At 57.2% G+C, this 21,153-nt stretch overlaps 3 protein-coding genes across 3 annotated transcripts in view; 2 read left to right on the top strand and 1 right to left on the bottom strand.

Moving 5' to 3' along the window:
• Window positions 1-250: 250 nt before the first annotated feature.
• LOC115513763 (complement C4-A-like) lies at window positions 251-15,223 on the top strand. Its single transcript, XM_030315138.2, has 41 exons — window positions 251-391; window positions 531-729; window positions 1,220-1,421; window positions 1,631-1,701; window positions 1,782-1,870; window positions 2,084-2,166; window positions 2,348-2,444; window positions 2,605-2,710; window positions 2,811-2,943; window positions 3,424-3,539; window positions 3,645-3,821; window positions 3,974-4,156; window positions 4,289-4,474; window positions 4,590-4,748; window positions 5,025-5,151; window positions 5,329-5,403; window positions 5,682-5,879; window positions 5,971-6,082; window positions 6,174-6,244; window positions 6,520-6,659; window positions 6,775-6,984; window positions 7,232-7,283; window positions 7,399-7,488; window positions 7,625-7,834; window positions 8,014-8,089; window positions 8,252-8,408; window positions 8,510-8,626; window positions 8,732-8,903; window positions 9,102-9,334; window positions 9,408-9,575; window positions 9,947-10,006; window positions 11,002-11,095; window positions 11,175-11,361; window positions 11,484-11,574; window positions 11,711-11,785; window positions 13,646-13,748; window positions 13,909-13,998; window positions 14,082-14,180; window positions 14,281-14,364; window positions 14,646-14,778; window positions 14,942-15,223. Exons 1-41 carry the CDS (start codon window positions 327-329, stop codon window positions 15,081-15,083), a joined length of 5,232 nt encoding a protein of 1,743 aa, XP_030170998.1. The 5' UTR covers window positions 251-326; the 3' UTR covers window positions 15,084-15,223.
• Window positions 15,224-18,060: 2,837 nt separating this feature from the next.
• Window positions 18,061-20,678, top strand: LOC115513767 (steroid 21-hydroxylase). Its single transcript, XM_030315147.1, has 10 exons — window positions 18,061-18,295; window positions 18,380-18,469; window positions 18,573-18,727; window positions 18,817-18,912; window positions 19,026-19,127; window positions 19,226-19,312; window positions 19,467-19,667; window positions 19,883-20,061; window positions 20,139-20,242; window positions 20,333-20,678. Exons 1-10 carry the CDS (start codon window positions 18,097-18,099, stop codon window positions 20,596-20,598), a joined length of 1,479 nt encoding a protein of 492 aa, XP_030171007.1. The 5' UTR covers window positions 18,061-18,096; the 3' UTR covers window positions 20,599-20,678.
• TNXB (tenascin XB) overlaps window positions 20,628-21,153 on the bottom strand; it is a 72,635-nt gene continuing 72,109 nt past the window's right edge. The window contains 1 exon segment of the mRNA XM_030315139.1: window positions 20,628-20,921. Within this exon segment, the coding sequence (XP_030170999.1) occupies window positions 20,817-20,921 (105 nt within the window). The 3' untranslated portion in view covers window positions 20,628-20,816.

The following is a 21,153-nucleotide window of genomic DNA, read 5'->3' on the forward strand; positions in this document are numbered from 1 at the left end:
CTCTATATATACATGTACGTAGATACATGCAGTAGGGGGGCTGCCCAGGGCTCTGGGTGAGAGGGGTTAACAGGGAAGGACAATATGTAACTCCAAGCCAGGATTTCCTCAGATTCTCTCAGAGACCCAGGTGCCCGGGGTGTGTGCCCTACCCCCTCCAAATACTGGGCCTAGGGCCAGTTGCATTTCTTGCCTGTCACATGGTTTCCCAGCTTAGTTTGGCCAGGGGAGGAGCAAGGTCCAGAGTCAAATCTGCTCCAAGCTCTGGGCTGACTAGAAAGGAGCAGGCAGACAGACGGGTCTCATCTCTCTTGGATCTTCCAGCCATGAGGCTCCTCTGGGGGCTCATCTGGATGTCCAACTTCTTCGCCTTGTCTCTGCAGAAGCCCAGGTCCTGGAGGAAGAACACTGTAGTGCTTGAGTGGGACAGGGCTGGTGATGGGAGAGCAGGCGTGGGGGACCTAATTGTGGAGTGAGGGGTGGAGGGGCCCGAGTGTCACTGAATGCTGACCCCTTCCTGTTCTCCCTAGGTTGCTCCTGTTTTCTCCTTCTGTGGTTCACCTGGGGGTTCCTCTATCAGTGGGGCTACAGCTCCAGGATGCTCCCCGGGGACAGGTAGTGACAGGATCAGTGTTCCTGAGAAACCCATCCGGCTTGAAAGCACTCTGCTCCCCACAGGTGGACTTCACCCTCAGCTCAGAAAAAGACTTTGTGCTCCTCAGCCTCCAGGTAACTGGACTCCACTCCCTTCTACTGCTTCTTAGCACTTCCCACCCTGTCACCCTGTTCCCTTCTGTCTTCTTCTTCTTCTTTTTTTAACATTTACTTATTTATTTTTGAGAGAGAGAGAGAGGGAGAGGGAGAGAGAGAGAGAGAGAGAGAGAGCGAGAGAGCGCGCACAAGTGGGGGAGGAGCAGAGAGAGAGAGGGAGACACAGAATCCAAAGCAGGCTCCTGGTTCTGAGCTGTAAGCACAGAGCCCGACTTGGGGCTCAAGCCCACGAACCTCAAGATCATGACCTGAGCCGAAGTCTGAGGCTTAACCCACTGAGCCACCCAGATGTCCCCGCCTCTGTCTTATAAGTGCTTTTGCCTTCTCACTAGCCTCCCTCCCCTCCTCTTCTCCCCCCATCTCCACACTGTTGCCTTTCCTGTTTCTATCTCGGACTCTGGCTTTTTCCTTCTGCTCTGTGATCTGCTCCCTCTCCGTCTCCTGACAGGTCTCCCTGAAAGATGCAGAAAGCTGTGGCCTCCACCTCCTCCTTGGTGGCCCTGAGGTCCAGCTAGTGGCCAAGTCACCGTGGCTGAAGAATTATCTGTCCAGAAATACAGACATTCAGGGTGTCAACCTGCGTTTCTCCTCTCGCCGAGGGCATCTCTTTCTGCAGACTGACCAGCCCGTTTATAACCCTGGCCAGCGGGGTGAGTCTGAGCCCTAGGGCCTCTACCTTTGTCACCCAGTCTGCTCAAGACACGTTTGACACCCTGTAAGTGAGATAGCCTGATCATGCCACACAGGAAGGCTGCTTAGCAAATATTTGTTGTCCTTCCCCTCAATCCCTGGAAGCAATGGGGGCCGGACCCACCCTTTGCAAATGGATTCCTGCTCACCTCTTGCCTTCCTCTCCTAGTTCGGTACCGAGTCTTTGCTCTGGATCAGAACATGCGCCCATCCACTGACACTCTTACAGTTACAGTAGAGGTGAGACCCTGACCTCTGACCTTCTGTTCAGCAGGGCTGCTAATCTGACCTCCCTCTCATAACCACTTCTCCCATTGCAGAACTCTCATGGCCTCCTTGTGCGGAAGAAGGAAGTGTACACTCCCTCCTCCCTCTTCCAGGATGACTTTGTGATTCCCGATATCTCAGAGTGAGCTCCCCCCACCTGGAGATGGCCCCTCCCATTCCTATTTCCCTTGGCTGTCCCCCTCCAGTGCCCAGTCAGACCTCGAGTTCTCCCCCACATCCCCCAGTTCGGGTCCCCCCCCAACCCCCTGCCAGTCAGTCCTCCTCCCGGGAGCCAGGCCTCTGGCTGTCTGTGTGCCTCTTGCACAAGTGGGCTGAGTCCCTCTCCCACTTGTAGGCCAGGGACATGGAAGATCTCAGCCCGGTTCTCAGACGGCCGAGAATCTAACAGCAGCACCCAGTTTGAGGTGAAGAAGTATGGTAAGAGCTGGAGACACGAGGGACAGGCAGCTCCTTTCCTAAAGGAGATATGGATAGAAGGAGAGGTGGTGGGGGCAGGGCAGGAGCAGGGAGGTATGGGTACCACAGCCCTGAGGGGAGGGACGTCTTTGAAGGGTCCTTTCGCTAGAGTCTGACCTGCCACCCCTTCACCCCGGGTCAGTCCTTCCCAACTTTGAGGTGAAGATTGTTCCCGGAAAGCCCTACATCCTGACAACGCCTGGCTTTCTTGATGAAATCCAATTAGACGTCCAGGCCAGGTAACTCTCCCATCCCCCACGTGGGGCACCCACGGCTCGCCACTCAGTATGAAGGAACTGTGAAGCCCTGCCTCCCCCTTGCCTCAGCGTGCCCCCCTCCCCACCGTGGACATTGCCCTTATTTCCTAGACCTAACTTCTTGATCTCTCTGTGGCGGCAGGTACATCTATGGGAAGCCAGTGCAAGGGGTGGCATATGTGCGCTTCGGGCTCCTGGGTGAGGATGGTGATAAGACTTTCCTTCGGGGGCTGGAGAGTCAGACCAAGGTAGGAAGGAGGGTGGGGGTGTGGGGAAGGTGAGGAGGGTGTGGGGGAAGTGAAGTGGGAGACAAATCGCACCCATACCCTGTTTTCTTCTTTCCCCCAGCTGGTAGATGGCCAGTGCCATATTTCCCTCTCAAAGGCTGAGGTTCAGGGTGCCCTTGAGAAGCTTAAGGTTAATGTTGCTGACCTCCCGGGGCTGCGCCTCTATGTTGCAGCTGCCATCATTGAGTCTCCAGGTGAGAGGTTTCCCTGATTATGATCCCAGACCCTTGCCTCTGACCTCTGAGCTGACCCTCTGTTCTCCAGCATCGACACCATCCTCTGTTCCTCTTACCCTTGTCTTATACCCGAAGCCAGGGAAGATCCAGGAGACTGTCTCTCCCCAGCTGTGTTTCTGGGTGGTTTTGGGAGAAGATGTCTTTCCCCCCCTCTTTTTTCACTCATCCTTCCATACTTCCTTCCCTCCCTCCCTCCCTCCCTCCCTCCCTCCTTCCCTCCTTCCATCCATCCCTCCAGCCAGCCAGCAGACATATAGTAACACTATCTGTGTGCTGGTTCCTGTGTTGGCTTCTACAAACAGAGATAAATATAAGATGACCTGTGCCCTAAGGGGTTCACCGTCTGGTGGGCAGGAAACACTTGAGCTGTGTTCCCCCTTGCTCTCCTGTTTCTCTCTCCTTGGCTATGGCTTTCTGTCTTCCACCTCTGTCTTGCAGGGGGAGAGATGGAGGAAGCAGAGCTCACATCTTGGCGTTTTGTGTCATCTCCCTTCTCCTTGGATCTTAGCAAGACTAAGCGACACCTCGTGCCTGGGGCCCCCTTTCTGCTGCAGGTTTCATCTGGAAGGGGAGGATGAGTCAGGGGAGGGGATGTTGCCAGGAGGGCACACGGCCTCACTGGCCACTCTCCTTTGCCTGTCCCACCCTCACTCACCTAGGCCCTGGTCCGAGACATGTCTGGCTCCCCAGCTTCTGGTGTTCCTGTCAAAGTTTCTGCCACGTTGTCTTCTGGATCTGCTTCTAGAATCCAGGACTTTGAACGAAACACAGATGGGAGCGGCCAAGTCATTATTCCCATTGCTACCTCTCCGACCATCTCAGAAGTGCAGCTCTTGGTAGGACTCCCACTCGTGAGACAGGGTAGCAGAAGGAAATAAAGGCTGGCTGGCTGGCTGGCTTTCTAAGAATCCATGTCCCAGGCTGGGGGAAGGAGCTGGGTACCGCGTCCTTGCCACTGACCCTATGCCTGCCCTGCTCTTCTTTCCAGGTGTCTGCAGGCTCCCCTCATCCAGCCATAGGCAGGTTTGCTGTGAGAGCCCCACGCTCAGGCTCCCCATTCCTGTCCATTGTGCGGCCAGATCCTCGACCCCCTCGTGTCGGGGACACTCTCAACCTGAATCTGCAAGCTGTGGGCATCAGTGGGGACAGCTTCTCTCATTACTACTACATGGTGTGCATAAGCTGGGTTGTCGAGAGAGGGGGGGTGCAGGGAGGATCTTAGGCAGGAAAGAACCCTTGGGGTTGGAGGGAATGGTTTCAGGATTGGGGATGTGCAGTGAAGAGGAAACAATTCTTGACCCAGATCCTATCCCGGGGCCGGATCGTGTCTGTGAATCGAGAGCCCAGAGGGGAACTGACCTCAGTCTCTGTGTTTGTGGACCGTCACTTGGTACCCTCCTTCTACCTTGTGGCCTTCTACTATCATGGGGGCATCCCAGTGGCCAACTCCCTTCGAGTGGACGTCCAGGCCGGGGCCTGTGAGGGCAAGGTAACTGGCATTGGGAGAGGTGGTGTGTCTGTGTGTTAGGGGGTTAAGAGAGAAAGAAGAGGGAATGAAGAAGCTCTCCCCACTCTGACTGCCCCCTACCTCCTGCCTCTGCCAGCTGGAGCTGAATGTGGACAGCAGCAAGACATATCATCCTGGGGAGCCTGTAAAGCTCCAGTTGCAAACAGATTCTCCAGCCCTGGTGGCACTGGGAGCTATGGACATGGCTTTGTATGCTGTGGGTGGGAGGTCCCACAAACCCCTCAACATGGGCAAGGTTTGTCAAGACCCTCTGTTCTCCCCAGCCTTCCCTCCTCTCTGTGGCTCATTCTCTTGCTGTCCTGAGCCCTGAGCCCTGGTCCCAGCCCCTAGATCTCACTCAAGCTCCCCACGGACTACCCCCAGTCTTCCCCCAAGCCCAGCCCCTTGTGGTCTCTATTTCCCTACTCTCTGTATGTCTTTCACGGTTGCTCGTACCCTGCCTTCTCACCTGAAGCCGAGCGCCAGTCTGGCCCCTCAACTTGTCTGCAACATTCCGGCCTTTTCTTGCCAGGTCTTCGAAGTTATGAACAGCTATGACCTTGGCTGTGGTCCTGGAGGTGGGGACAATGCCCGTCAGGTGTTTGAGGCAGCTGGTCTGGCCTTTTCTGATGGAGACGTATTGACCTCAGTCAGAAAGAGTGAGAACAGAAGAGGAAGGGGGAGTTGGGTGGTAGGGAAATCAGGAAGGAGGAGGGGTCTGAGGGTGTAAAATGGGAAGAGGATTGGCAGGATGGGCTGGGCCAGTGAAAGGGGGCAGGGAGGGGAGGTGAGAGGCCATACACCCTACTCTTGGCTGCACTTCTGCTTTCTACCAGGTATGAGCTGTCCCAAGGAGAAGAAAACCCGGAAAAAGAGAAACATGAACTTCCAAAAGGCGATTCATGAGAAGCGTGAGTTGTGGGTGCCTCTGTAGCTCTCCACTTGGGCCCAAGGGTCAGGGTGAGGGGGTTCTGCCTCTTGGCTGCTCTGCTACTGAGTGAGCCTGTATATGGTATTTGGGGCCAGAGACCTGAGTTCTGGGGTTGAATGTGGATGGAGGCCCTCTCCACTGGCCTCGTTTGAGTTCCTGATCTCTCAGGGTGAGTCCTTGTGTATCTGGAGGTCAGGGTGGGGAATGGGATGTATCTCCTTCCGGTTCCCCCACGTTTACCCTCACCTGGCCCTGCAGTGGGCGAGTATGCTTCCCAGGAAGCCAGGCGCTGCTGCCAGGATGGGCTGACACGGTTGCCCATGATACGCTCCTGTGAGCAGCGGGCGGCTCGTGTGCGGCAGCCAGGCTGCCAGGAGCCCTTCCTGTCCTGCTGCCAGTTTGCGGAGAGCCTGCGCAAGAAGTCCCAGTCCAGGAGCCAGGGGGGCCTTGCCCGAGGTGAGGCTCTGGGTGGGGCTGGGGGACAGGAAGGAGCACCTGGAAGGGCAGAATGGTCCCCTCCTCATTCCCCTCCACTGTGGTTCCCTAGTCCTAGAGGCCCTGCAGGAGGAGGACCTGATCGATGAAGATGACATTGCTGTGCGTAGCTTCTTCCCAGAGAACTGGCTCTGGAGAGTGGAAACAGTGGACCGCTTCTACCAGTGAGGGGGTGCGGTGGGCCTGGCCTTATCTCTGCGCTGTGTTTGCAGCCAGCCTAGGGTGTGACAGGGCTTCTCTCCTTTCCCACCACAGATTGTCACAGGTGCTTCCTGACTCTCTGACCACATGGGAGATCCATGGTGTGAGCTTGTCTGCAAGCACAGGTGAGATTGCCCTGCCTGGACCTCAGGCCTCCTGCTTCTGTCTCCCTCCAGCCTAGGCTCCCCACTTAGCCCTTTGCTCTTAGTATAGGACTTGGGGCAGAATACTGGAGAAGTCTGTGTTGGCATGCACTGGGGCTGGGAGGCTAGAATGTGGCGGCAGGTGGGGGGCAGATCTGGGTCATCCCCTGCCCCTCCTGCCTGGGGCCCTGCGGCCATGGTGCCCCCTGCCTCTGGTCTCTGCCCCCTCTTCCATCCCTCCCTGCCTTGTCCTTCAGGCCTGTGTGTGGCTACACCGGCCCAGCTCCGAGTGTTCCGTGAATTCCACCTGCACCTCCGCCTGCCCCTCTCTGTCCGCCGCTTTGAGCAGCTTGAGCTGCGACCTGTCCTCTACAACTACCTGGATAAAAATCTGACCGTGAGGCCTTGCAGGAGCTTGAGCACACAGGGGAGTGGGTGGGAGCTGGGGCAGGTGAAGGGTGAGGAGCCTAACTGGGCTGAGGCTCTGGCCATCCCTGTCTTCCTGCACCCAGGTGAGCGTCCATGTGACCCCAGTGGAGGGGCTGTGCCTGGCTGGAGGGGGAGGGCTGGCCCAGAGTGTACTGGTACCTGCGAGCTCTGCCCGGCCTGTTGGCTTCTCTGTGGTGCCCATGGCAGCTGCTGCTGTGTCCCTGAAGGTGGTGGCTCGAGGGTCCTTGGAGTTCCCTGTGGGGGATGCAGTGTCTAAGGTTCTACAAATTCAGGTGAGTGGAGCACCTGAATCCAGGTCCCCAGGCTCCCAGATTTATACCCCCACACCCCTGCGCCCTCTCTGCTGGCCAGGCCAGAGACCCAACACCCAAACCCAATGCCTTGGTCTGTTTACATCTTCTACGATTCTGATTCAACTCTGTCCCTGAAGTTCAAACTCTAAGTCCTGGGGAATATGCCCTGGGAAGGGCAGGCTGTGGTACTATGTGACCTCTCACAGCTATGTTTTCCCTGAGACAGAAGGAAGGGGCCATCCACACGGAGGAGATGGTCTATGAACTCAATCCCCTGGGTGAGCAGCCCCCTGCCTCCAGCCATTAGTGTCTTAATGGGGTTGTAGGTGGTGGGGGCGGGTGGGGGGCAGTATGGGCAGCAAAACAGACTGCCAACTTCCCCCATCTCCACAGACCACCGAGGCCGGACCTTGGAGATTCCTGGCAACTCTGATCCCAATATCATTCCTGATGGAGATTTCAGCAGCTTTGTCAGGGTTACAGGTGGGAGCTGTCCTCCAGTCTCTTCCCGGGAGCACCCTCAGATTCATGTGAAACCCACAGACCCCTGTTTGATCCCATGATCCCAATGGGTTCCCAGACCTGCTCTCTGATCCTTAACCCTCCACCTCCCCTATAGCCTCAGATCCATTGGACACTTTGGGCTCTAAAGGGGCCTTGTCGCCAGGAGGCCTTGCCTCCCTCCTGAGAGTTCCCACCGGCTGCGGGGAACAAACCATGATCCTCTTGGCTCCAACACTGGCCGCTTCCCGCTACCTGGACAAGACAGAGCAGTGGAGCACACTGCCCCCCGAGACCAAGGACCATGCTGTGGATCTGATCCAGAAAGGTTCTGGGCACAGGGGCAAGCAGGCATGGGGCTGAGAGAGGGCAGTTAAAGGAAGAGGGGCAACCCAAGTGGCTAGAGGGGAGAAGAAGGGAGGCACCTGGTGGGAATGGGGAGTGTGGCCTCGGGCACATACAGTGGGAGAGTGAGTGTCGCCTCAGCAGCTGCCTCTCCTCTCCAAGGCTACATGCGGATCCAACAGTTTCGGAAGACAGATGGCTCCTATGGGGCTTGGATACAACGGGACAGCAGCACCTGGTGAGGTTGGGAGAGTGTTTCTGGGTCTCAGAGAGGGGCTGGGGCTGGTGGGGGCAGAGCCAGGTACCCTGGGAGGGTGAATAACCAGGTGTCTGAGGGAATGGGGATGTGTCCCCTACAGGGACCAGTCACTATTCCCCACTATCCCTTCCTCCCCTCTAGGCTCACGGCTTTTGTGCTGAAGGTACTGAGTTTGGCTCAGGAGCAGGTGGGCGGCTCACCTGAAAAGTTGCAGGAGACGGCCAGGTGGCTGCTGTCCCAGCAGCAGGCTGACGGTTCATTCCAGGACCCCCACCCGGTCATACACAGGGCCATGCAGGTTCGGGGCTGGGAGTTTGGACAGAGGAGCCTAGGTGGGAGGACTCTCCTTGCCCCTCCCTGCTCCTAGTTGACATCTCCTTTTCTACCCCCTTCAACTAGGGGGGCTTGGTGGGAGATGATGAGACTGTAGCACTCACAGCCTTTGTGGTCATCGCCCTTCAGCATGGGCTGGCCGTCTTCCAGGACGACAACGCAGAGCAGCTGAAGCAGAAAGTGGTAAGAGCACCTGGGGTCTGCCCTTTCCTGTTCCCCAGCTCTCTCCCTTTCTCTTCAGGAACCCAGGTGTCCAGCTCTGTGACCTGCCTTCCCACTTTCTCCTAGCAAACCTCCATCTCAAAAGCAAATACTTTCTTGGGAGAGAGAGCAAGCGCTGGGATCCTGGGGGCCCATGCAGCTGCCATCACTGCCTACGCCCTGACTCTCACCAAGGCTCCCGAGGACTTGCGGCGTGTTGCCCACAACAATCTCATGGCCATGGCGCAGAAGACTGGAGGTGAGTCAAGTTTTGGCAATGAGCCAGGGACCCCTGAGTGTGCCCAAAGGGAGAAATTGAATGAACACCTCAAGAGGGAATGAAAGCATAAGCAAGATAATTGGGGTAGAATCCGGAGAGCCCGACACAGAGAGCGTCACAGGGCCAGGCAACAAGGACCTGGCCCCCATTCACCTGTGGATCTCCCTTCACTTCCAGATAATGTGTACTGGGGCTCAGTCACTGGTTCTCAGAGCAATGTCGTCCCACCCACCCTGGCTCCTCACAGCCTGGCAGACCCCCTGCCCCAGGCCCCAGCCCTGTGGATTGAAACCACAGCCTACAGCCTGCTCCACCTGCTGCTACAGGAGGGCAAGTCAGAGACGGCCGACCATGCTGCAGCCTGGCTTACTCACCAGGGCAGCTTCCAAGGGGGATTCCGCAGCACCCAGGTAGGGGCTGCCCTGGGGCTCTGGGGTAGGTGGCCCTGAGACCAAGTACCTGAGTCCTGGTTTACCTCCCCAGGACACGGTGATGGCCTTGGATGCTCTGTCTGCATACTGGATTGCTTCCCACACCATGGAAGAGAGGGGGCTCAATGTGACTCTCAGCTCCATAGGCCGCAATGGGTTCAAGTCCCATGAGCTGCAGCTGAACAACCACCAAGTTCAGGGCCTAGAGGAGGAGCTGGAGGTGAGCCACTCCCTCACCTGGCTTGCCATGACACCTGGGCCTACTGCGGCCAGGCCAGAAGCCATCCCCAGCCCACCTCCCCCCTTGTGGAATCCCCATGGCCTCTCTTGCTGATATCCTCGTGGTAAGACTTGCAGTGTGACCTGGAGAAAGTCACATAACCTCCGAGCTTCATTTTTCCCACCTCAAAATTAATAAATGCAGAGGGTACCAAACAGCGTTTTTAGGAGGCTGAGGTGAGACTGTACATGAAGATGTGTGAGAGTGTGAGGTGGAAGAGAAGAGGTGGTTTTCAGGGAGGAAGTAAATTGGAGCAACGTTGTGCCCTCTTGTGCCTTTCTGACATCCTTTCCCTTTTCTGTTCCTGCAAGTTTTCCTTGGGCAGCAAGATTAACGTGAAGATAGGAGGAAACAGCAAAGGGACCTTGAAGGTGAGAGCCAGCAGCACTGGATGCCTAGGGCCCAACAGGGAGGGGCTGTGGTCTTGAGTGGGAGGCCTGAGGGCAGAGCTCATGGTTGGGGAAGGAGGGAGACACCACAAGGTTGGTGGCCCCCCTGCTCTTTCCTGGGCATTTTCCCTCACTCTGGTCTCTACCTTCTCTGGGCACCTGCTATTTCCTTTTACCCTTTAGTGCTGACGGTGCACACACGCAGCACCTCAACCCAGGCTGCTCCCCTGAGTCACAGGCCCATGTGTCCCACAGCACCTCAGACATGGCACGTCCCAAACCCCTTCTTCCTCCTGTGCCCCTCATCTGGCTGACAGAGCCCCTTCCCCACAAGAGCCCAGCCGCCACTCTGGAGGCCATCTTAAGTGTCCCCGTCCCAGCACTTCCTTACGGTCCCAGTAATTCCTCCTCTGCTCCCCTGCCACCCTGGGCTCTTGTCACTTGTTTCCTGGACTCTGCTAAGATGATTTGGGAACTTCTCCCTACCCCCATATCTTACCCCTCTGATCCATTGTCCACACTGCCATGAGATCAACCTCCTGACAACACTAGTCAGATTAGCCCTGGAGAAAAGTCAGACTCTTCCACATACACGATCGAACCCCTGCCCACCTCCCCGGTCAGACAAAACCACTCATCTACATAGTTCTCCTCACTTTCAGTGTCCTTACGCTGCTTTTTCCCCAAGTAACACATTCATTCTTCTCCTTCAAGCTTTGGCCAGAAGCCTTTCCTGAGCTTTCCATCCCAGCCTCCTCTGTGCACCGTGTAGAGTGCTTGCCCCTGAGTACTGGTCCCTGCTCCCCATGACCCACAAGCTAACCCAATTCCCGGGCCTCCCATGTTTATGGACTGGTCAGGAGGGGTGAGAGGGGCTGAAGGCCTGGAATCCCTCAGCCCAGGAGATGCCCCAGCTGTGACTCTGGAGAAAGGCCTGGGCCCCAAATGTCCTCTGTTCTCACTCCTTGTCGAGCCAGATCCTTCGTACCTACAATGTCCTGGACATGAAGAACACAACCTGTGAGGATCTTCAGATTGAAGTTACGGTCATGGGCCATGTCGAATACACAAGTGAGTGTTGGGGTTGGAGGCTGTGGGGCCCTCAGGGGGCTGGTGACAGGGGCCAAGCCACAATGCCATCCCTGTGCAGTGGAAGCAAATGAGGACTATGAGGACTATGTGTATGAGGAGCTCCCAGCTAAGGATGATCCAGACACCGGTTCCCAGACCGTGACACCCCTGCAGCTGTTTGAGAGACGGCGGAGCCGCCGGCGGCGGGAGGCACCCAAGGTGGCTGATGAACAGGAGTCCAGAGTGCAGTACACCGTGTGCATCTGGTGGGTGCTGGGGGCTGCACCCGACATGGGGGAACTGCTGGGCTGGGAGACGGAAGCAGGACCGAGGCTGGGGCTGGGCATCTGCAACCCAGTGCAAGTGGGACCTGGACATGTCTCTGCAGGCGGAAAGACAAGGTGGGGCTCTCGGGCATGGCCATTGCTGATATCACCCTGCTGAGTGGATTCAGTGCCCTGCGTGCTGACCTGGAGAAGGTGCGGTCACCTGCCCAGAGGGACCCCTTGTGCCCTCTGGAGCCCTGCTCCATCCCTGAAGCCATTCCAGCTGCTGAGCCCTGTCTTGTACAGGGCCCGGGGCCACCTCCCTGTGACCATCTCTCCTTCCCCACAGCTGACCTCCCTCTCTGACCAATACGTGAGTCATTTCGAGACTGAGGGGCCCCACGTCCTGCTGTACTTTGACTCGGTGAGCAGGGAGAGGTGACGCAGGGAATAGACCACACTAGATTTACTGAGCATGTGTTACGAAGTTTCCCAGGAGACAGCTGTATGAGCAGCCAGTGCTCTTAGAGAGAACTTGGGATGTGAGCAGGGAGACAGGACAAAAGTGTGCCAGAGCAGAGTCAGGGGCAGGCCCGGGAGTCTGTGTTGCCTGTAGGCGATGGGGCTGAGCCCCTAATGCGGCGTGGGGGCCAGTGCCAGTCAGCAGGAAAGGACTTGAGAGTCAGCTGCTCATAAAGCTGAATTGGTTCAACTTGAGGGCTGCCTTTGTTTTTTGTTGTTGACCTTCCTAGTTTTTTCTGGTTTTGTTTTTGTTTTTTAAAGTTTGTTTATTTATTTTAATTTTTTTAAACCTTTATTTATTTTTGAGAGAGAGACAGAGTGCAAGCAGGGGAGGAACAGAGAGAGAGAGAGAGGGAGACACAGAATCCAAAGCAGGCTCCAGGCTCCAAGCTGTCATCACAGAGCCCGATGCGGGGCTCAAACTCATGAACTGCGAGATCATGACCTGAACCAAAGTTGGATGCTTAACTGACTGAGCCACCCTGGCACCCCTAAAGTTTATTTATTTTTGAGGGAGACAGAGAGAGAGAGAGAGAGAGAGAGAGAGAATGCACATGTGCACACGAGAGCCAGGGAGGGGCAGAGAGAAAGGAGAGGATCCCAAGCAGGCTCCGCACTGTCATCTCCAAGCCCTAGCGAGACCATGACCTGAGCCAAAATCGGTTAAGCAACCGACTGAGCTACCCCAGCGCCCCTGGGGTTTGTTTTTGATATTAAAATGTATTTTCTTTTATAAAGTGATACTGGTCTTGGATGAGTTTTTGTCTTTTCGTGCCATTATTTGGCTAAAACAAAGAATTATTAACCCTTTGAGTGCCCTCAAGCGTTTTTTGAACATCAACTGTAATCTCTTGGGGAAAATGTGAAAAAGCTGTGTCGATACTGTAACACCATTAGCCAGGTGTGTGTGGGTCAGGGAAGACAGACCTTGTTAGCCTGGGAAGCCAGGCAGAGGAGTTTGGTTGAACACCATCGAAGATGAGGAGCCAGGAAGATTTCTAGGCAAGGAGTTGACCTAGGCAGCCCAGCGCAAGAGGGAAAGGGGCAGGGTAGGGGCTGAACTGGACCAGTGTGTGCGTGAGGAGAGGAGTCTGGGTCTAAGCTGTGAGCTGCAGAGTCATGGAGCATGGGAGAGTGACAGCAGCTGCCGTTAGGGTGACAGATAAAGGAGGGCCCAGTTGCATCGGTGAGGAAGCAAGGCTGTCAGGAGTGTGGGTAGGCTTCGGGGGCAGGCAGAGTGAATTTGGAGAACTTATAGGTCCCACAAAAATCCTAATGCAAGAATGAGGCTGAATGTTTAGTGTGGGAATCATCAGCCCGGAAGGGTTTGGTGAAAGCCATGGAGTGGCTGAGACCTCCTCAGGGAAGTGCAGGGGACAGGGGGAGCCAGGGCCAGGGAATGCGCCTCTGGGAAGGAAGAAGAGGGATGGTCAGGAATGGTGAGCTCAGAACCAGGGATGACCTTAAAAACCTTAAAAACTAACCTTAAGCTTGGAGAGTTTCATGCAGAATATGTCCATTATGTGGGACTCTGCCAAGGGGCCAGGGGCACTGGAGACTGGAATGAGGTCACTGTTTGGCAGTGAGGTCAGCAGAGACCTTGGGGAGCAGTTCTTAGAGTTCTGGCAGCCGGAAGGTAATAGAATGTGATGGACACTGGAGATAAGACCAACGAGTACCAGAGACAGGTCAAGGATATGCAGCACAGTGGCCTTCAGGGTCCAGGGTGTGCGCCCCTGACCGCTCCTCCCCACTGTGCCAGGTCCCCACCTCCCGGGAGTGCGTGGGCTTTGGAGCTGTGCAGGAGGTGGCCGTGGGGCTAGTACAGCCGGCCAGTGCAACCCTGTATGATTACTACAACCCCGGTGAGGACTTGGGAGACACTTGGGAGGTTTGGAGTAGGTGTCCCCATATGGGACATTGGGACCTGGGGCAATGCAGGGTGGCAGGGGTGTCCTGTGGCTCCTTGGGACTGGGGAGGCAGTGAGGGGGACCTACATTCTAACTGCCCTCTCTCTTCTCCAGAGCACAAATGTTCTATCTTCTATGGGGCACCCACTAAGAGCAAACTCTTGTCCACATTGTGCTCTGCTGACGTCTGCCAGTGTGCTGAGGGTGAGAGCCAGGGCCTGGGGCAGGGGGTGGGAAGACAGCGAGGCTGGGGCCTACACTGTCTCATCTGGGCCCCCTGACACCAGGGAAGTGTCCTCGACAGCGTCGTGCCCTGGAGCGGGGCCTGCAGGAAGAGGCCGGGTACAGAATGAAGTTTGCCTGCTACTACCCCCGAGTGCAGTACGGTCAGTCTTCCCTCGCACCCAAGGCCTCTCTGCCTGGGCCTGCTCCTCTCGGCCTCAGGTGGGACAAACCTGTGCTCCCGTCTCTTGAACTCCCTTGTAGGCTTCCAGGTTAAGGTCCTCCGAGAAGATGGCAGAGCTGCCTTTCGCCTCTTCGAGACCAGAATCAGCCAAGTCCTGCACTTCAGTATGAAGGGAATAGTTGGGCGGGTGGGGCTGGGGGGATCTAGGGAGCTGAGGTCAGGGTTTGCGGCCTGGCTGCTTGGAATAGCTCAAGTTCAGAGTCTGAGCTCAAAGCCCCTCAGCATCTTAGAAGCTCTGGGCTTGTCCATAAATAGGAAAGCAGTTGTATCTCCCCATTAGGCACAGTGAGGGCAAAATGAACGGGTCCGTGCATAGCCCCTGGTCCCTGCTTGTCCTGTACCTTCTCTTCTCCTCTGACAACCCTCATGCACATTATCCTCTCAGCCAAGGACACCAAGGCCACTGCTGGTCAGACCCGAAACTTCCTGGTTCGAGCCTCCTGCCGCCTTCGCTTGGAACCTGGGAAAGAATATTTGATCCTGGGTCTGGACGGGGCTACCTATGACCTCAAGGGAGAGTGAGTTCTCCGGGCCCCTCTGTCTCTTGCTCTCCTCACACCTCATGAGGGAACAGATCCCCAGCACCCAGACCCTGCCCCCACAGAAGCCAGGCGCTTCATGCTCTCCTCTCCCACCAGCTTATCCTCCCCACCCCTGCTGACCGTCCCTTTGCCCCTACAGCCCCCAGTACCTGCTGGACTCGAATAGCTGGGTTGAGGAGATGCCCTCTGAACGCCTGTGCCGGAGCACCCGCCATCGGGAAGCCTGCGCCCAGCTCAATGACTTCCTTGAGGTGTATGGCTCTCAGGGGTGCCAGGTGTAAGGGCTGCCCTCCCATCTCCCCCAGGAGGAGCCCGAGCCAGGGAAAGGTGATGCCTGGATTGTTGCTGTGCCCGGACCCCTGGACGTGGTCCCTGAGAAGGACCAGGGACTCAATAAAGGTCTTTGGCGGCAAAGTGTCAATGTGTGTCTCCAGGACTGACTGCAGTGCCCCCCTCCAGGGGGGCCCAGGCCAGGATTTGCATGGTCTTAGGCTGTCAGAGCCTGGATGACCCTTGGGGTATCCAGCTCTCCCTGAACACTCCCAGATGACACCCTGCGAGCTCAATCCATCATAGGACCACCCCGAGTAGACTTGTGACCCATCAGCCTGCACAGGATCCAGCACCACACCGAGGCTTCTCTTCTGCTGCGCCTGTGGGGCGCTCCACTGTCCCGCTGTAGCCAGTCACTGTGGCCTCACGCAGGGCTTGTGCTCAGCTTAATACCTCAGCTCTTCTGCCTTATGAATGGCTGTCTGGCCACATGTTTCCCGCTCTGCCCTTGTGCAGTTGGGAGTTCTGGGGTTTCCCGCTTTTGGCTGACATCTGGTCTCTTGAAAGCCTGTTGATGTTTGGTCTTGTTACCAGTGGCATTAGGTAACTTTCCCAGTGTTATGCATGTCAGTACACTAAGGAGACTGCTCTTTTACTGGATGAACCCTTCTCACCTGCCTGCCTAGCTGCCCCCTGTGTGGGGGCACCCCTTGGGTCTTCAGGGCCGACCTAGAAATCCTTCTAGAGAAATCTGCCGAGATCAGTTTTGATGGAAGCTGAGTCTGTTCAGCAGCCTGCCATTCAATCGTCCAACAGCAATTTGTGGGCCTCTCACTCCCTGCCACACCTTCCTTGTGCCAGGTCCCCATCCCCTGTGAAGTGTGTGATGCCCGGGAGCTGAATGGTCCCAAGTGGCACACAGTTGGGGCATCTGACCCGATCTGGGAGAAGTGAAGAGGGACAGGCTTCCCGGAGGAAGTGACATGTAAGTTGGGTTCCAAAGGCTGAGGAGTCAGGCAAAGAGGCTGGGGGTGCACGAGGAGCATTTGAGGCAGACAGAAGAGAATATAAAAGGCCCAGAGGCCAGGGGCAGGACTGGGCACAACTGGGGGCACGGCATGTAATCCGTTATGTCTGAAGCTTGGATTTGGAGGTGGGGGCTGGTGGAGGGATGGGGCTGGCAACAATGCCATTGGTAACAAGATCAAGCATCAACAGGCTTTCAAGATACCAGATCTCAAGTCAGTTTGTGAAGGTTTGTTCAGAATCATGCCAGCTTTCCAGGTCACTGTTCTTTTGAATGGAGTCCCCTCCTATTCCATGCAACTTTGAGACATTCTGGCCTTCTTTGGGATTTCAGAGGCTTCCTAGGGCTCTTGTCTCCATGGCCCTGTAGTTGCCCATCAGATCTCTCTTCCCAAACTAGTCAGCATGGGTGGCATAAACCCACTTATGAGAGCCAGGGATTCAGCTGCAGTTGTGGCAAAATGCAGCCTGGGTCCAGGAGGTCGACTAGGAGGAAGGGAGCAGCTATTACTGCCTGCCCAACCCTAGGAATCCCACCCCTGCCTTCTGCCTCCCGGTCCTGGGCATGGGTCCAGGCTGAGCCTGAGCCTCTTCCACCAGGACTTCCTGCAGTTACCTCTTTAAGCTGGCGGGTGGCACAGCCAGTGTCTCTACTCAGGGTCTCCAGCCACATAGCCTGTGCTCTGAGTAAAGCTCGAGGGGAGAAGGTCTAATGAGTCCTGGGTGCTGGGATCAGTTTACAGAGCCAGGGATGGGGAGTTGGGGGATGGTCTGGGCCTTAGGTCACCTCCCACCCCCCCCCCCCCCAGGCAGCCCTGATGTCTCGGCACTGTCACCCCTTCGATATGCTCTCTCCCCCCAGCCCCTCCTTTGAGCCCCTCAACTGCCTCCTCACTCAAAGAAGGTGGTTCCTGATTGCTCTGCCAGGTCCCCACCCCCTATGGCAACAGCTTCCAGGAGAGGGCTGGACCCATGATCCCAGCTGTGGCTATCTGGTTCCTTCCTGGGGACTTTGGCATCTATGGGGGGCACGTTCAGTCATACCAGGAACCCTCCCTCGCCCTGGGGCTGGACCTATAACCTGTGGCCTCTGACCCTGAAGGCAGCCCCATTCTGCCTGTACCTGGGGTCACACACAGCTGGACCACAGAGAGAGACCAGAGGGTGGGCGGCAGACAAGGAGGAGGGAGGAGCGACAAGTGAGGAGCTGGCCCCTCTCTTCAGCTTTTCCTTCCCCTGTCCCTGTCCTTCCAAGGCCAGTGAGGTCCCCTCTCCTGCTCTTCATTCAGTTCTCTGAGATACCACTGTGTTTGGAGAATAATTCTTATTTTTGGCTCAAGCCAGCTCTAGTTGGTCTCTTTTCCTTGCGACCAAAGAGTATATCAAGTACATAGCAAGAGCTCCAAATTGGGGGACCACATAATTCTTCATCTTCTTCAACTTTTGAGGCTGAAATACGGCACAGTGAATAATTACACTGGGACGACCCAGGCAAAGCAGGCCGCGTGGCCACCCCATCTGTAAGTTAAAAACACGCAGACCACTTTCAACTAATTTTGTTCCTCAGGCGATCCTGGACAGCATATAGGTAGGGACGGCCATTGTCTCCCTGAGACAAAGTCCGTGGCAGTAACGTGGTCCAGGGTGGGGTGGTGGTGGGCTCAGGCCAGACGAGAGGGCTCAGGCCAGAGAGTGACTACGTGTTTCTGCCTGGTTGACCTGCAGCCAGAAAGCTGATTCCAGCTGTGGGAGAAAAGGTCAGGGTTGCATTTCCCTTCCTTTCTTCTTGATGGATGAGAAGCTTGCTCTTTAAAATGTGGACTCTCCAAGGCCAGGTCGACTGGTGTCTTGCCAAGACTGTGTGGGCGGGACAGTGGGCAGGGACCCGAGGGAAGGAGACCAAGGAGGCCCCAGAAGAGCCCGAGCAGCAAGGTGTATGAAGGGCCTCAAAAGCTATAAGTGGCCGCGCCAGGGCCTGTGCCTGGGTCTCTGGCCATGCTACTCCTTGGGCTGCTGCTGCTGACCGCGCTAGCCGGCGCCCGCCTGCTGTGGAACAAGTGGAAGTACAGGAGCCTCCACCTCCCACCTCTTGCCCCCGGCTTCCTACACCTGCTGCAGCCCGACCTTCCCATCTATCTGCTTGGTCTGACTCAGAAACTGGGCCCTGTCTATAGGCTCCGCCTCGGGCTGCAAGGTGAGTCTGCTTCCTCCCTGGCCCCACCACGGTGGGGAGGTAGGGGCCTCTCCCTGCTGACATCTTGCTTTGGCTGTCCCCCAGATGTGGTGGTGCTGAACTCTAAGAGGACCATTGAGGAGGCCATGATCAGGAGATGGGTGGACTTTGCTGGCAGACCCCAGATGCCCTCCTGTAAGCATCGGGGCATTTCTTGAGGGAAGTACCAGTCTGGGGGAGGCAGAAAAGGTCAGGCCTGTGGCTTCCTTGGTCAGTTCGACCCCTCCCCTACTCGCAGATAAGCTGGTATCTCAGCCCTACCAGGACCTCTCACTAGGGGACTATTCCCTGCTCTGGAAGGCTCACAAGAAACTCACCCGCTCGGCCCTGCTGCTGGGCATCCGCAACTCCATGGAGCCACTGGTGGAGCAGCTGACCCAGGAGTTCTGTGAGGTGAGGCTGGACTCCCACAGGCACCCCGGGTCAGCTTCACTTCTCCCTGCAGCTCCGTGGCCCGTTTAGTTCCCGCTCCTTCTCCACAGCGCATGAGAGCCCAGGCCGGCACCCCTGTGGCCATCCAGAAGGAGTTCTCTTTCCTCACCTGCAGTGTCATCTGTTGCCTCACCTTTGGAGACAAGGTAAAGGCTCTCTTGCTCTCACCTATGTGCCTGGGCCCTTCCTTAGCCCCTCCCTGGTCCTCTCTGGTCCTGAACTGAAAGGATTGCCCCCGCCCCCCCTTTTTTTTTGGCAGGAGGACACCTTAGTACATGCCTTTCATGACTGTGTCCAAGATTTGATGAAAAGCTGGGAGCACTGGTCCATCCAAGTTTTGGACATAGTTCCCTTTCTCAGGGTGAGGAGGTGGAGCCCAGACTCCCTGGGTCCTGGGAGGAAGGGCTGGGAGAGCAGGCTTCCTTGCCAGCAGCTCCACTCTCTTGCTCTCTGCCCCAGTTCTTCCCCAACCCAGGCCTCCAGAGGCTGAAGCAGGCCTTGGAGAACAGGGACCGCATTGTAGAGAAGCAGCTGAGGCAGCACAAGGTGGGAACGCTGTGTGGACCCGGCTGCCCCTAGCCCGCAGCCAGGGATACCACTGCCCCAGAGCGAGGCGTCCCACCAGTCCTGGACCCGTTGCCCCCCTGAGACTCCTCTCCCCAAGCCAGGCACTCAGGCTGGTTTGCCTTCCCCCCCACAGGACAGCATGGTGGCAGGCCAGTGGAGGGACATGACCGACTACATGCTCCAAGGGATGGGGAAGCCAAGAGCGGAAAAGGGCCATGGACGGCTCCTTGAAGGACACGTGCATATGTCTGTGGTGGACCTTTTCATTGGTGGCACTGAGACCACGGCGACCACCCTCTCCTGGGCTGTGGCGTTCTTGCTTCACCACCCTGAGGTGCACCCTGGGGGCAGCCTGGCCGGGGCCACAGGAACTCAGCCCCCAGGGCGCTCACGCAGACTCTGTTCACCCAGGGGGCGGTTTCTCCTAGCTGGCAGGAAGGTTCCGCTGGGTTGCTTCAGGGAGCGGCCGGAGCCTGGGAGGCCGGGCGGCTGTGGGTCAGCTAGCACAAGGTTCTGGCCCCAGACACCAGGCTTGCTCCCATTTCCCAGATTCAGCAGCGACTGCAGGAGGAGCTGGACTGTGAACTGGGCCCTGGGGCTTCAGGCTCCCGAGTCCCGCTCAAAGACCCTTCACGGCTGCCCTTGCTCACCGCCACCATCGCTGAAGTGCTGCGCCTGCGGCCTGTTGTGCCCCTGGCCCTGCCTCACCGCACCACGCGGCATAGCAGGTGACTTCTGAGAGCTGAGGATGCATGGGATGGAAAGGGGGAATCGTGGCGGGTCTCTAACTCCACCTTCTCCTCAGCATCTTAGGCTACGACATCCCCGAGGGCACGGTTGTCATCCCCAACCTGCAAGGCGCCCACTTGGACGACACAGTCTGGGAGCAGCCACATGAGTTCCGGCCGGGTGTGTGGCGGGGAGGTCGCCCGTGGCGTGGGGGTGGCAGAGGCTAGTCCCGGCGGCTACCAAACCCTGGGTCTGTCCTTCTGCCCACAGATCGTTTCCTGGTCCCAGGCGCCAGCCCGAGAGTGCTGGCCTTTGGCTGCGGAGCGCGAGTGTGCCTGGGCGAGCCGCTGGCACGCCTTGAGCTCTTTGTGGTGCTGGCGCGGCTGCTCCACGCCTTCACGCTGCTGCCCCCCACGGGCCCGCTGCCCTCTCTGCGACCCAGGTCCCACTGTGGCATCAACCTCACAATGCAGCCTTTCCAGGTGCAGCTGCAGCCCCGGGGAGCAGTGGCCCCGGGGCCGAGCCAGCACCAGTGACAGGGCAGGATGCACGCCGGACACATGCCTCAGTTTCACCTTTTATTACTCCCGTACAAACCCCTTCCCTCCCCCCCTGTAAACATGGTGCTGTGAGATCGCTGACGGAGAAGGCTCCCTCCGGTGGCTGGAGAGTGAAGGTGGCCCCTGGCTCTTCTCTCAGCGCGACCCCTCAGTGCTCGGCAGTCATACTGGGGCGCCGGAGAGGTGAGCAGTGGTCAGCCTTCCCGGGCCGCTGGGGGCCGGTAGCTTCTTGGTCTCAGCTTCATTTCCGTGAAGGGTACAGAGAACTCGAAGCCTTTCCAGTAGTACCAGCTCACCCCCTGGGCGAGGAGTTGTTGAGAAGGAGTCAAAGGCAGACATCCCATTGGCTGCCACCACCCCCTTCTCCCCCCACCCCCCCCCCGCCCCTCCGGGGAGATGGTTCCCAGAAGTCAATCGCCCTTCCTCTCCCCCACCCGCTTCAATGATCCTCAACCGCAAAGACTGAGGCTTAATCTGGGCTGGCCCTTCACACCCAATAAAGTGTGCTCATTTCCCCCTTCAGATAACTTG

This window comes from Lynx canadensis, chromosome B2, assembly GCF_007474595.2.
Source record: "Lynx canadensis isolate LIC74 chromosome B2, mLynCan4.pri.v2, whole genome shotgun sequence".
Lineage (NCBI taxonomy): Eukaryota > Metazoa > Chordata > Mammalia > Carnivora > Felidae > Lynx > Lynx canadensis.

Bases quoted from the DNA above. Each gene is read 5' to 3' on its own strand.
- LOC115513763 (XM_030315138.2), top strand. From the start codon at position 327: ATGAGGCTCCTCTGGGGGCTCATCTGGATGTCCAACTTCTTCGCCTTG. The intron at 2,711-2,810 runs GTAGGAAGGAGG...TCTTTCCCCCAG, and splicing joins GGCTGGAGAGTCAGACCAAG to CTGGTAGATGGCCAGTGCCA. The intron at 4,749-5,024 runs GTTTGTCAAGAC...TTTTCTTGCCAG, and splicing joins AACCCCTCAACATGGGCAAG to GTCTTCGAAGTTATGAACAG.
- LOC115513767 (XM_030315147.1), top strand. From the start codon at position 18,097: ATGCTACTCCTTGGGCTGCTGCTGCTGACCGCGCTAGCCGGCGCCCGC. The intron at 18,296-18,379 runs GTGAGTCTGCTT...GCTGTCCCCCAG, and splicing joins GCTCCGCCTCGGGCTGCAAG to ATGTGGTGGTGCTGAACTCT. The intron at 19,128-19,225 runs GTGAGGAGGTGG...TCTCTGCCCCAG, and splicing joins ACATAGTTCCCTTTCTCAGG to TTCTTCCCCAACCCAGGCCT.